We start from the raw sequence: 14,241 nt of genomic DNA on the forward strand, positions 1-14,241 counted from the left end.
TGTGCCCGGACTCCGAATCTCGCAGCACCGGGAGCTCGGGAGGACTCCATTCTTGGTGCGCTTCCTGGTTCTCACTGCTTTGCCTCTGGCAGAAGACGTGAGTTCCCTGCGCTGTAAGCTATAGGCAGTGTGAATCTCCGCCGAAGCTGCAACTATGGGGATCTTGGAGAAAATCTCGGAGATCGAGAAGGAGATCGCTCGGACGCAGAAGAACAAGGGTGAGGGCGGGATCGGAGGGGCCTCCCTTTCTACCCTCCTTGTTTTTCTTGTCTGTAAAATGAAAGGACACCCGGAGCCGCCTCCGAGGCCGGAGAAACACTAGGGAAGTGCGGAGGCGTGCTTGAGGCGGGAGCGGGCACGGGCACATTCAGCGATATGGTTTCAGGGTTCTTGAGAGATCTGATCAGTGCTGGACTCAGTGTTCAAGTAGAGAAACCTCAGCGCGCACAATAAGCCCGCGACCCAGAAAGGCAATTTCGGGGATTTTCCCCTAGGGTCCTGGCTTCTGGGCCTTCATGCTGAGAAGGGCAAGAGAAGACATCTCACAAAACAGCTTGACGGGCAGACAGGCAGGCGCCGGCGAGATAGTGTCGAGGAAGTAGGGACTGGAGAATTTGTCCACTACGTTCTTGCTATGTAACCTTGTAAAGTCATGTCCATTTTTGGCGACGCAGTGTCCTCATCTTTAGATAGGGATAACACCCGCTCTGTTATAGTTCACATGTGCAAAGCCCTTGCCAGACCAAGCATCTAATATTTAAAATAAACCATCCCAAATATACAACGCCAAGGAAGCATCACACTGTAAGGGTTGGGGATCAGTTTGAGAGGTGGAATTGCCAAGCAGTGTCTTTGGTGCTTTTCCGAGTCTTGAGGAAATGTGGTGAAGGAGTTAGTGCTGCTGTCCTATGTATTTTGCACACAATAAATTGATGCACAAGGCTAAGTGACTTTTCCAAGCAGTAGCGGCTGGGTGGGATTGATCTGATTTAAATTCAGGCAACAGCAGGTTCATAGGTTCTGAGGCAAGGATAAGGTCAGTTGGTCAGAGAAGGGTGGAAAGAGTGGGGGCAGGAGACCTAGGGTCCTCTTTCTCAGTCTCAAGCATATCCCCTTTATCATGCAGACTTGCGGAAACCCGAAATAGAATTCCTTCTCAGAAATGTAACCCATGTTCCCCCAGAATTTGGAAACAGTATGGTATCCTAACAATAGTATAAAGGAGGAAGAAAAGGGACACTGTAGTGAAAACAGTGTGTTCTCCCACCATGAATGCTGGGTGCTGTCAGGATACATAAAGTCAGCACAAAGCACAAGGTACCCATCCTCTGGGGACACAGTGATGGGACACATGCAGGGAGGCTGTGTGGCCTCTTGGATTCCCTTAGGGGTGGATCTCAGCATGGCAAATTTGTGTGTGCCACAGTGTCTCCTTCCTCCACACAGTGGTGCACTCATGGAATTCTAGCCCCACAGAAAACGCCCTGTGTCCATAGAGAAGCAGGGCAGACCTGAGGCCTTAAAGCCTGACCCAGGTTTTCTCTGGACATCTTTGGGATGTGACAGGTCATGAATTCAGGAACTTCCTGGCTGTTCAGAATTGGCTCGTGATCTTTAGGGCAGCTACCAGGAAAGACTAATGCTTCAAAGTGAGCAGGAAGCAGTCTTGTAACCTCCCAGGTACCAAGGTCCCCTTTGAGGTCTCCTTGAGGTGATTGTTGTCTGGTCTTGGTGTTCTCAGTTAGCACTCTCCACCTGACCCTCCAGAGAGAGACCCTAACACGTATTTCTACCTTGTTTTACATCCTCCAGCCACCGAGTACCACCTGGGCCTGCTGAAAGCAAAACTGGCCAAGTATCGGGCCCAGCTCCTGGAACCTTCCAAATCAGCCTCATCTAAAGGAGAAGGCTTTGATGTCATGAAGTCAGGTGATGCCCGTGTGGCACTGATTGGCTTTCCCTCTGTGGGTAAGGTCAGTGATGGTCTGTATGGACCTTGGGGAGAACAATAGAGGGTCACCTACCGCATGCCCATCATTACCTCCCCTCAAAGCCTTACCTTCCCGTGACCCAAACTTAGAGGCTACTCTTTCTGCTCCTTAGCAGGAGCAGTTGGCCTTCCAACTCAGCCAGTGGCACACATTTATTCAGTGTGTACCCTGTGGTGGATATTATGCCCAATACTGGCATGCCCAACCCTACCTACACATGTTTCCTCTCAGAAAAGACAGTTTGAGCAAATTTGAGTGTCACGTAGTTGGTTTTAAGCTCTGAAGAAGTCCAAGGTCCTTCAAGGCATGTCTGGGTGGCTGAAGGCTTCTCTAGTGAGTGGTTGGTTCATCAGAGGCTCTAACAATGTGAGGGAACTTGCAGAGAGAGGGCCCTTCAGGGAAAACCTGCCTGTAGACGTTGGGAGAGCTGGGCAATCTGCCTGAGTGAGCATCAGAACAGAGTTGATGGAGTCAAGAGAAATTGGGCCTTAGAGCTAGCAGACAGACTGGTTTGAAGGGAAGTGATGACGTCACTGTAGAGTTTTCTAGAAAGTTTCCTCTGGAAAGTGGTTCAGTTTAATGTCCTATGTTGACTTACTTTTGGGGGGGGGGAGATGGGGTTCGAGACAGGGTTTCTCTGTGTGGCCCTGCTGTCCTGGAACTCGCTCTGTAGACCAGGCTGGCCTCGAACTCAGAAATCCACCTGCCCCTGCCTCCCAAGCACTGAGATTCCAGGCGTACCCACCACCGTCCAGCCGACTTACGCTTTATGTGGTAAGATTAAGAAGGCATCTGTGCCAGGACAGGTGAGGTTTAATAAATTTCAAATATGTGCCACACTGGAGGTCAGAGAACTTAAAACAGTCAATTCTTTCCTTCTACCATCTGCATTCTTAGGATAGAACTCAAGTTGGTTTGGTGGCAGATCCTTTTTTATTATTTTATGTATGTGAGTACACTGTAGCTGTACAGATGGTTGTGAGCCTTCATGTGGTTGTTGGGAATTGAATTTTAGGACCTCTGCTCGCTCCAGTCAACCCTGCTATATTTATTATACATAAGTACACTGTAGTTGTCTTCAGACACATCAGAAGAGAGCATTAGATATCATTACAGATGGTTGTGAGCCACCATGGAGTTACTGGGATTTGAACTCAAGACCTTCAGAAGAATAGTCAGTGCTCTTACCCGCTGAGCCATCTTGAGAGATAATACATTTTTAATGCTAGAATGATCTTGGTTTTGTTGTTGTTGTTGTTGTAGAGAGTTGCCAGAGTCCTTATAACCGGTTTCTTTATTGGCAACATTGTTACCTGAGGATAGCACCCTCCTTACAACCCATGCATTAACATCAAGGTGTTGTCTTTGTGTCCATACTTGGATTCCTAGCTCCTTTAACTTCTCCCTACTAACCTGGATTCCACCATCACATTCACCTGTCCTGTCCCCCTAATGCTAGGCAGCCCCAGCATACTTTGATTTTTACTTTTTGGTTTGTTTCAAGGCCCAGGTCTCTGTAGCTCTGCAGGGGCTGGTATTGACTCTGTAAACGAAGGTGGCCTCACTCAGACTACAGTGTTCTGCCTGTCTCTGCCTCCTGCTAAGATTAAAGGCGTGCCCCACCTTATCTGGCCCTGACTTTTAGTTTTATTTTTCTCATATTCATGTGTGTATGGATACATGTGTATGAGGGTGTCTGTGCACGTGTGTGTGCGTGCATATAGGTAAGAAGGTTAGGACAATGTCTGGTGTTTCTCAGGCTTTCCACCTTGGCTTTTGTTTTTTTTGTTTGTTTGGTTGGTTGGTTGGTTTTTCAAAACAGGGTTTTTCTGGATCGCCCTGGCTGTCCTGGAACTCACTCTGTAGCCCAGGCTGGCCTTGAACTCAGAAATCTGCCCGCCTCTGCCTCCCAAGGGCTGGGATTAAAGGTGTGCACCACCGCCCGGTGGTTTTTGTTTTTTTGGTTTGTGTTTGTTTTTGTTTTTTTGGTTTGTTTGTTTGTTTGGAGACAGTTTCTCTGTATACCCCTGGCTGTCCTGAAACTCAACTTTGTAGACCAGGCTGACCTTGAACTCAGAAATCCACCTGCCTCTGCCTTCCAAGTGCTGGGATTAAAGTCGTGTGCCACTACTGCCTGGCATTTGTTTTGTTTTTTAAGATTTATTTGTATCTCTGAGTACTCTATCTGCATGTACACCTGTATGCCAGAAGAGGGCATTAGATCACATAGATGGTTTTGAGCCACCATGTGGTTGCTGCGAATTGAACTCAGGGGGGAAGAGCAGCCAGTGCCCCTAACTGCTGAGCCATCTCTCCAGCCCCCCACCCCCCTTGGTTTTTAAGAAAGATCTCTTACTGGCCTGGGCCTTGTCAAGTAGGCCAGGCTTTCTGACTCAATCCCAGGGATTCCCCCTGCATCCACCTCCCCAGTGCGGAGATTATAGGACCACTCCTCCATTCTTTACTTGGGTGCTTGAGAAGCAAACAATTTTCTGATTCAGCTCCCAGCCCCCACTCCCCACCCCCTGGGGATAGCAGCCATGTGCCACTGAACCATAGCCCCAGCCTGATTTGATGACCTTGACATTTTGACGAAGTACTGCTTCGGTGTTGCATGAAGTCCTAGCTTTGGAACTGTCTGCTTCAGCACAATCCTACCATGTGTCCCTCCAGCCAGACCTCCTTCCAGAGGCCTGTCTGATCTGATCTACTTCCTGCTCTAGGGTCTGCCGTTTCTCCAAGGAGGCCTGGTTTTCTTTTTGGGGAAATGGTTGTGGAAATCAAGACTGAGGTGCTGGCTTACTTTTTAGCAGGTCCACTGGTATACAGATAATACAGCAGAACGAAGACAGACACAGGAGGCTGCTCAAATGTAGGCCTGCAAGCACTATCTGGGTCTGCACCAGGGGCTGGGGCAACTCCTGATCCATCCCAAAGCAGTGCGCCGGAGAGGGGATAAGCAGCAACTGTTCCTTGGGTTCTATCTTACAGGGTGGCCCATCTGATCGAGGATCAGGGATGTACCCAAAAGTTAGCCTCCAGCAGCATTGCTGGGTATGGTGGCAGCCAGTGCTCTCAGAATCAACTTCTCTCTATGTGCAACTCCCTTTACAAACCCAGAGCAGCAGCAAGCTCAGAATTCTAGGCTCACTAGGACAGTAGGGCCAGAGAAAGGCTCCTGGAACAGGCAGGGAGAGCTTAGGAGCCAGGTCCCTCATCTGAGACAGTTGTGAGGCCTCCAGAGGACATGGACTCTGGTGCCAGCCCATGTTTGTAGGCTAGAGGCCATGCTCTCTCTGAACAGTTATTCTGTACACTCGGCCAAGTCCCCAGTCTAAGGTCAAGGAAGACTCTTGGCTCTGTCTACCCAGGCAGCCCCTTGTCCCACCGGGACTTGCGCAAGAGACTGAGTTAAGACTCCTTAGGGCAGTGGCCTTTTTTTTTTTTTTTTCCTCTCCTAGTCCACTTTCTTGAGTCTGATGACTTCTACAGCCAGTGAAGCTGCATCCTATGAGTTTACCACCCTGACGTGCATCCCCGGGGTCATTGAAGTAAGTGGACTGTCCTGGGCCCTACATGAAAGAGGTGTGCTTGTGTTTGCATTTGTCAAGTGCTCATTATATAAGCATCTGAGATAGCTGTCCCTATGTGGGGATACCCTGCAGTACTGGCCCTCTGGGGACCTGAGAAGTACCTGACTGGCCTAGAACCCTGACTTGTCCCAATAGATCAGGCCTGCATATGGCAGCTCTGCCTGGTGCCCCTCTCTGTTCTTTCCCCTCTGCACATCCAGCTCCAGCCCCCAACTGCTGCCTGGTTGCTTCTTTACCCCTCTGCAAAGCCTCAGACTTCAGCCATTTTTGCATGGGTACCAGGTGTTGGAGCCTTGTGTCTCCATATGAGCCGATTTATTGATTACACAGCAATGTGTTCTGTGGGCCTTCCCCGGCATCTCTATCTCTTAGGTGGTAACCTGTGCCAGGCTGAAGTGATGGGGCCATGACTTGGCCATAGTTAGCACCAGCTGTGGGCCCATTGTAGGTGTGTAGGTCCAGCCAGGCTCCTGGCCACAGGAGTCCAGCCTTACCTCACCCTTCTCTTCTGTTCCCCAGTACAAAGGTGCCAACATCCAGCTCTTGGACCTTCCTGGAATCATTGAAGGAGCAGCCCAAGGTGGGGGCAGGGCAGGGCGTGGGAGGCAGGTTGGAGTTTTGTCGCTGAGTGTTGAAGATGGATGGGGCCGTCATGGAGACCACCTGTGGACCCCTAGTCCTCGTACCCTTGCTTTCCAGACATGACAGGCTGCAATTCAGGTGCTAGTGTCATAGCCACTTTGTGATCTTGATCTGGAGGTTGAATGCTTATCTTCACGATGGGCATAGTCATACCGAATCCACAGCAGTGTTAAGGAGTAAATGGACAAGTGTTCATGAGGCTTGGCTGGGCCTACTGCAGGAATGGGAAGAGGGTCATTACTGCCCTGTCATTCCACTGACGGTTGTGACTTCTAGAACCAGTCTTAGCTGCGCTAAGGTGGTACACATCTGTATTCCTAGCACTCAGGAGGCAGAGGCAGGAAGATCATGAGTTCAAGACCAGCCTAGGCTACATAAGTGAACCTTGTCTCAAAGAACATAAAGAAAAAAACAGACTCCTTGAATTAAATAGCTCATGGATTTCCCCCAAAATGCCAAGAAAAATCATAGCACAGAGGAGAATATAACAAGACTGATGAGGGTCTAGAAGGGACTGGAGTCTAAGGTGTTTCAGGCTACATAATCACATTGCCCTACCTCTTGTCTGTGCCATATCGAGACATAGCCTTCCCTCTACTTGTGCAGGGCGAGGCCGTGGCCGGCAGGTGATTGCAGTAGCACGGACAGCTGATGTCGTCATCATGATGCTGGATGCCACCAAGGGAGATGTACAGAGGTCTGTGCAGCAGGGCAGGGGAACCCACAGGGCTGGCTCAATGGGTCTGTGTCGAACCTAGCCACCACCCAGCCTACATGTCCTCTCCGCTAGATAGTGTCCAGCCAGGATTGGGGATCTTAGGCTCGTGTATGAGGGACACAGGCTAGCCTTGGTTATTGCCCACCCCTGCTGTCAGAGCAGCACACAAACCCGTCTCTAGCAGCAAGCCTCTGGGACTCCTCACCTTCCTCTAGGCACCCGTGAGGGCACTGTCTAGCCTCTCTTTAGAAGCTCCAGCACAATTTTGGGCTGTTGGGTTGCTAGAGGAGGGGCTAGATGAGGGAACTGGCTTCTGTCTATGCAGTCAGGGCTATGTAGGCCATGAGGATGCTCTGGCTTGCTTAGAAACAGCCTATGAAGCCTCACTCAGACTTTGCCTAGGTCCCTGCTGGAGAAGGAGCTGGAGTCTGTGGGTATTCGCCTAAACAAGCACAAGCCCAACATCTATTTCAAGGTATGTTCACACTACCCAGAGGCAGCCTGGGAACTGCTTGGCCCTCCACAGGGATGGACGACTGAGGTTGCTGCCCCTTCACCAGCAGCTTTCCCTGCCTCTCTATTGTTCCAGCCCAAGAAAGGTGGTGGCATCTCCTTTAACTCAACAGTCACACTGACACAATGCTCGGAGAAGCTGGTGCAGCTCATCCTACATGAGTACAGTATCCTTCCAGGAAGGGCCTCCTAGCCTGGGGGCAGCTGGCAGCCCTCAGGACCCAGCCACACACTTGGCAGTTGGCTTCCTGACTCCTTGTTGGATGTTCAGGTATCCCAATGACATCTAGAAGAAAGGCAGAATGTCCTGGGCAACTGTCCTGAGAACTTGGGTGTCTGGCTTGGAGAAGAAGCAGGGGGGTGGGGGTAGGGGCTATGTTTGCATCTGTTAGTGGGTGCTAGAGAATGGGGCAGGGCTCCAGAGGCAAGAGATACCAATGAGTGAGGCCAGGCAGGGGCAGGATGGGACCTCCAGCTTTCACCTGGTACTGCTGGAGTAGCCTGGGGTTCCAGGTGCCATCTCACTCCTGACAGCAAAAATTCAAGTCACCTGTTGGTTGTTTTTCGTATTTTGTGGTTTAGGGAATAGAAGTGAGAGGGTTCCTCAAGCCTTCAGAGCTTGTAGAACTTCACAAACAGATTGTAGCCAGGTCCCTGTGGCCAGTGATTTTAGTGCTTGCCACACCCCCACCACCCACAACTAAAAGACACATGCGGACACCATGCCAGTACACAGCTTGCCCTTAATCTGCGCTACCCAGAGATCTTCAACGCCGAGGTACTCTTCCGAGAAGACTGCTCTCCAGATGATTTCATCGATGTGATTGTGGGCAACCGGGTGTACATGCCCTGCCTCTATGTAAGTGGTGCGGTGGCCCTCTTGCCCTGCAGTGACCCATCTGGCTCCCAACCACTTCAGTAGTCTGCTGAGAGGAACTGAGAGCAAGGGCTCTCCCCTCCCCTGCCTTAGTGGCTGCTGGAGTCTTAGAGGGATAGAGAGCTGGAAACCAGGGGTTTTTTTTTTAGGGGGCTTTCCTCCAGCCAGAGTCATTGAGGGGAGCAGGCCCATGGGCAGGTGCTACCATTGAGGCTCTGTCCCTGGCGTGACTGCTCCTCTGCTATCCAATCTCAGGTGTATAACAAAATCGACCAGATCTCCATGGAAGAAGTAGACCGTTTAGCTCGAAAGCCCAACAGCGTAGTTATCAGGTAAGAAGGTGGCTTCTTGCCACCCTGCCCTCCTGTTGGAGTGTTTGCTTGTTTTGATCTGCATAGCTCTGGCTAACCTAGAACTCACTATGTAGAGGAGGCCGGCCTCGAACTCACAGATACCCACCTACCTCCACTTCCTGAGTACTGGGATTAAAGGTGTGCATCGCCATGTCCTGTCTCTCTGATAGTTCTAATCCCAGGGGATAGGGCCCTGGCAAGCCACCTCAGTTAGGAAGAGAGCTGGACCCCCAGCTCCTGTGAGTCATAGAGCCTTGCATCTCCTCCCAAGGGAGAATTTGAAGCCCAGGAGCTGCAGGAAGGGCTCCCATGGCTGTTGGATGAGTGAAGTCCACCTTGGCCCCACTTCCTGCCCTTCTTTATTTCGTGGATCATGGTGACTCTGGCCAGAACTCAGTGACTCACTTCCTGATGCACCCTGTACCCTGCAGAGCTCCTTTTCAGGGGGGTTGTGCTAAGTCCTCTGCTTCTCTGCCTCCCTCCATCAAACCAAATGTTCTGATAGCTTCCCTAAGGGCCTGGCTTGTGGGAGCAGGTGACAGCTGAGGCTTGTCTCCTAGACATTGCAGCTGCTGCAAGGGCAACATCTGTCCTGCTCTTCCCCAGGTACTTTGTGCTGCCTGAGTCATACTCATCCTTGGTGTTGGGAGATGGTCATCCTTCCCTGCTTGTACTTACCACGACTTCCAGGGCCACCTGAGTCTGGCTGTCCCTAAACCTAGGTTCCTCCGGCATAGTTAGGGTTTTCATTACTACAGTGAAACACCATGATCAAATAGCAAGCTGGGGAGGAAAGGGTTGGCTTACACTTCCAGATGATAATCCACCATTGGAGGAAGTCAGGCTAGAACCTGGAAGCAGAAGCTGGTGTGGGTGGGTGCCATGGAGGGGTGCTGGTTACTGGCTTGCTTCCCCTGGCTTGTTCAGCTTACTTTCTTATAGAACCCAGTAGCACTAGCGTAAGGATGGCACCACCCACAGTGGGCTAGGCCCTCCACCACTGATCACTAATTGAGAAAATGCCTTACAGCTGGATCTCGTGGAGGCATTTCCTCAACTGAGGCTCCTTCCTCTCTGAGATTCCAGCTTTCGTCAAGTTGACACACAAAACCAGCCAGTATATGTTCCCTCTGTATTCTGAGATACCCACGGGTGGCCCCGGACCTTTAGCAACCCATCTTTCTTTAGGGAAATGTGAGCATGTCCATGATCCCAACACAGCAAGCCTCTGTTCCTGTGACAGACATCATGGATTTCCTATAGCAGGCAGCCAAACTGGGCCACAGGAGGATGCTGAACTCTGTTGGTATGATGCCAGGTAGCTAGAGGCACAGCTGGCATCAAGATAGCCTGCTTGTTCACAGTGGTGGTGACAGGGCCACGTTGGCCTTAGTCCTCTCCAACAATAGTGACTATGGCTTCTGAGCCGCGGGGCCCTGCCTGCCTGACACTGCCTTCCCTGCAGCTGCGGTATGAAGCTGAACCTGGACTACCTGCTGGAGATGCTTTGGGAGTACCTGGCCCTCACCTGCATTTACACCAAGAAGAGAGGGCGTGAGTCGAGGGTGACAGCTCAGAAATGAGCCTCCCCCAACTTTCCCAGGGCTGCCAGCCTGTTTGTGCCATGCAGAGGTCTCCATGCCACTTTATCTGTTAGAACAGGCCCGCTCTTCTCTCCAGGCAGAAGACCTTGGCCTAAGCTCATGGGGAGAGATGCTGGCTGTGGGGCAGCTGGTGGGGAAGCTTTGCAAGGTCCCCGTTGGCCACAGCGGCATCGCTCTCTTGTTCTCTCTCCACAGAAACAGGCCTCTTGTTAGGGTCCTTTCTCTGTTTCCATCCTGGTAAATACTGCTTTCATGGCCCAGGTTCCCTGAGTGTGGGGCAGTTTGTGGTAACCCTGCCCTTGTAAGCTAGGAAGGGCCATGGCTCCCCACCTAGGCTCCAGCATTCATTCACCCTGCCTATTCAGCCCACACATTCCATGGCTCCTCTCTGGGTTCTGTAATGGATGACAGGGTAGCATAGCACATGATTCTGTGCTGAAGGTATGCCAAATAGCAAGGAGCAAGGCTGGGGGCTGGGAGGTGGAACAGGTGTCTGAAACCAAGGCCCCATTATAAAGGAAGCTGATCCAGGACAGACAGAGACTGGTTGACATGCCTTCATCTCCCTACAGAGAGACCAGACTTCACAGATGCCATCATTCTCCGGAAAGGGGCCTCTGTCGAACACGTGGTAAGTTGAAAACCTACCTGAATGGCCAGAATGAAGCCTGAGCTGTAGGGAGACGTGAGGTGAAGCAGGCTTGCCCTGGTTTACCTGGCTACTGGACGCTGAGATAGGTTCTCCCCGTGAGATGGGTGGTGGTGGAGGTGGAGGTGGACCTCTCTTTTCTGTCCTGTAGATTTGGGTAACAGCTGCAGGGTGGCTAAGATCACATTGAATGAGGTTCAGCTGACCACCTGGCACTGAAAAGGTGCCAGTGCGCAGTAGTCTTTGTCTCTCTGCTCCCAATGTCACAGGGTTGGTGTCAATGAAGGAGAATTGTCACTTTTCACCCTTGCTGTTATGTTATATTCCAATTTCTCTAGTGTGTATGGAGCTAAGTCTGGGAAAGGATGGTTTTCTTCGTCCCCCTGGTGGCAGAGCTGTTGCTCAGTGTCACCACCTCCTGTGGCCACCATTCAGCCCCCAAGGGCTTGTGGGTCCTAATTATTCTGCCTTCTTCCCCAACTGCCTAAGTCCAGGACGGCTGTGGCTGCTTCCTGCCCCAGCATGCAGTCATTGAGCATCAGCTCCAAATGTCTTACCAGAGCTCAGCAGTGTGTGGGTCTGTGGTCTGCTCACATGTAGTTCAGGAAGTTTGGAGGGCATGGACTGAGGTGCTCTGGACGCCAAACTAAGACTAAGTACAGATTTGAAGGAACATCCCAGTCAGGAGTTTGTAGGCGTAAGGGTCCCTTTCCCTGTCAGAATTGCTGCCTGACACCCCCTGAGTAGAGTCAGGCCACAGAGCTGTGGTCCTGAGTTCTTTTCATAGGTTTTATTGTCCTCCGTCCCTGTTATTTCTCAGGATCTGTTTTCTGGAGCAGGGAGCCAGCCATTCCTGCAGTTCTCAGACAGACAATGGTAGGCCAGTATTCCACTCTTGTTCAGCCTTTTGTTTGGCAAGTCTAGCCTGAGCCAGTAGGGTACCAGCCTTGTGGTACTTGGACACACAGCTAGGCTAGTTAACTCTCCTCCTGGGCCCACGTTTCATAGCCATGGGCTAAGGAGGGTTGAGAGTGCTCCAGTCCATTCTGGAGCCACGGCTGTAGTGCCCCCTGCTGGGAGCATAGTGAGCTGTAGACACAGGTGCTGGCCCTTCTGGGAGAGCATGTTCCACCTTGGACCAAACTGCTTGTCTAGAGTAAATTGGCTCTCACCATATATGGTAGAAAGAGCAGGCCAGGCAGTGGTGGTACATGCCTTTAATCCCAGCACTTGAGAGGCAGAGGCAGGCAGATCTCTGAGTTTGAGGCCAGCCTGGTCTACAGAGTGAGTTCCAGGATAGCCAGGACTATACAGAGAAATCCTGTCTCTAAAAACAAAAAAAAAAAAAAGTTTAAAAGAAAGTGCAGGACACCAGGAAGAGGAGGGCATGGTGTGAGTCAGGAAAGGGCCCGGGGGCAAAAGCAAAGGTAGAAGAATGGACATAGGTAGGCATCAGGCCCTCAAAGAAGAGGCCAGTGGGGTGGAGAGGACCTTTGACCTTTGCTCAGAGCCTGGACTCTCCCTGTGAGGAGACAGCCTGACCCTATCCTGAGGCATGCATTGCAGCCAAGATCCTTGCTGAGACCAGAAGAGGGCCAACCTTGCAGGCACACCCAACTCTTCCTCCTCGGCCTCAGCCCCTCACCAGGGGATGACAGACTCCCAGAGCCTTTGTGATACGCCTGCCTTGGCCCTGGGGGTGAGCATTGGTGGCTTGTCCAAAGTAGGCAAGAGGCCCTGAGCAGAAGCCTGAGGAGTGCCCTTCCCATCTCTGATACACTTGTATTTTTCTTAAAGGATTACAGGGAAGGGCCCCTGCCATGAGCAAGCCTCCTGGTAAACCTGTGGTAAATGGCCCCTGCTAGAATTGTCCCTTCTGTCAGACACTACATGGGAAGGCTGTGGCAAACTGCAGGGGAGTAATGCTCCCTGTCGGGGTTTCAAGTAGATATTAGGGGTGCTAGACTATAGTTTTAGACTACTAGTGGCTTTTTTTTTTTTTTGCTATTTTTTTTATTAGATGTTTTCTTTATTTATACTAAAAATGTTCTCTGGTTTCCCCTCCAAAATACTCCCCCTATTTCCTACCCCCCTCCCCCTGCTCACCAACCCACCCTCTCCCAATTCCTGGCCCCTTGAATTCTCCTACACTAGAGCATAGAGCCTTCACAGGACCAAGTGCCTCTCCTCCCATTAATGACCAACAAGGCCATTTTCTGCTACATATTCAGCTAGAGCCATGAGTCCCATCATGTGTACTCTTTGGTTGGTGGTTTAATCCCTGGGAGCTCTGAGAGTACTAGTTAGTTCATATTGTTGTTCCTCTAATTTGACTGCAAACCCCTTCAGCTCCTTGGGTCCTTTCTCTAGCTCCTTCATTGGGGACCCTGTGCTCAGTCCAATGGATGGCTTTGTATTTGTCAGGCACTGGCAGAGCCTCTCAGGAGACAGCTATATCAGGCTCCTGTCAACAAGTACTTGTTGGTTACACAATAGTGTCTGGGTTTGGTGATTGTATATGGGATGGATCCCCAAGTGGGGCAGTCTCTGGATTGTCATTCCTTCAGTCTCTGCTCTACACTTTGTCTCTGTAACTCCTTCCATGGGTATTTTGGTCTTCTTGAGTTTCATGTGGTTTGTGGATTGTATCTTGGGTATTCTGAGCTTCTGGGCTAATATCCACTTATCAGTGAGTGCATACCATGTATGTTCTTTTGTGATTGGGTTACCTCACTCAGGATGATATTCTCCAGATCCATCCGTCTCCCTAAGAATTTCATAAATTCATTGTTTTTAATAACTGTGTAGTACTCCATTGTGTAAATGTACCACATTTTCTGTATCCATTCCTCTGTTGAGAGCTTTGAGCACATGAGCACAGGGGAAATTTTCCTGAACAGAACACCAATAGCTTATGCTCTAAGATCAAGAATTGACAAATGGAGCTGGGCAGTGGTGGCACACGCCTTTAATCCCAGCACTTGGGAGGCAGAGGCAGGCGGATTTCTGAGTTCGAGGCCAGCCTGGTCTACAGAGTGAGTTCCAGGACAGCCAGGGCTATACAGAGAAACCTTGTCTCGGAAAAAAAAAAGACAAAGAATTGACAAATGGGACCTCATAAAATGACAAAGCTTCGCTCTCTTACTCCTGCTTCTCTCCCTTGCCTCTTCCCCCTTGCTCCCCATCTCTCCCCATTCCCTTCCCCCCTCTTTCCACATGGTCATGGCCAGCCCCTACTTCTCTACTCTCTCCCTCTCTCTGCCTTTCTCTGCCTCTGCTACCCTCTTAACTCCCCTCCCCA

At 50.8% G+C, this 14,241-nt stretch overlaps 1 protein-coding gene across 1 annotated transcript in view; it reads left to right on the forward strand.

The window, feature by feature from the left end:
• Nucleotides 1–37: 37 nt before the first annotated feature.
• Nucleotides 38–14,241, forward strand: part of Drg2 (developmentally regulated GTP binding protein 2) — a 16,382-nt gene continuing 2,178 nt past the window's right edge. The window contains exons 1-11 of the mRNA XM_031353078.1: nt 38–218; nt 1,813–1,973; nt 5,453–5,542; nt 6,104–6,164; nt 6,833–6,923; nt 7,347–7,419; nt 7,534–7,624; nt 8,219–8,316; nt 8,590–8,666; nt 10,153–10,241; nt 10,864–10,922. Of these exons, the coding sequence (XP_031208938.1) occupies nt 155–218; nt 1,813–1,973; nt 5,453–5,542; nt 6,104–6,164; nt 6,833–6,923; nt 7,347–7,419; nt 7,534–7,624; nt 8,219–8,316; nt 8,590–8,666; nt 10,153–10,241; nt 10,864–10,922 (954 nt within the window). The 5' untranslated portion in view covers nt 38–154. The remainder of the gene's footprint in view (nt 219–1,812; nt 1,974–5,452; nt 5,543–6,103; nt 6,165–6,832; nt 6,924–7,346; nt 7,420–7,533; nt 7,625–8,218; nt 8,317–8,589; nt 8,667–10,152; nt 10,242–10,863; nt 10,923–14,241) is intronic.

This window comes from Mastomys coucha, unplaced genomic scaffold (assembly GCF_008632895.1).
Source record: "Mastomys coucha isolate ucsf_1 unplaced genomic scaffold, UCSF_Mcou_1 pScaffold5, whole genome shotgun sequence".
Taxonomy (NCBI): domain Eukaryota; kingdom Metazoa; phylum Chordata; class Mammalia; order Rodentia; family Muridae; genus Mastomys; species Mastomys coucha.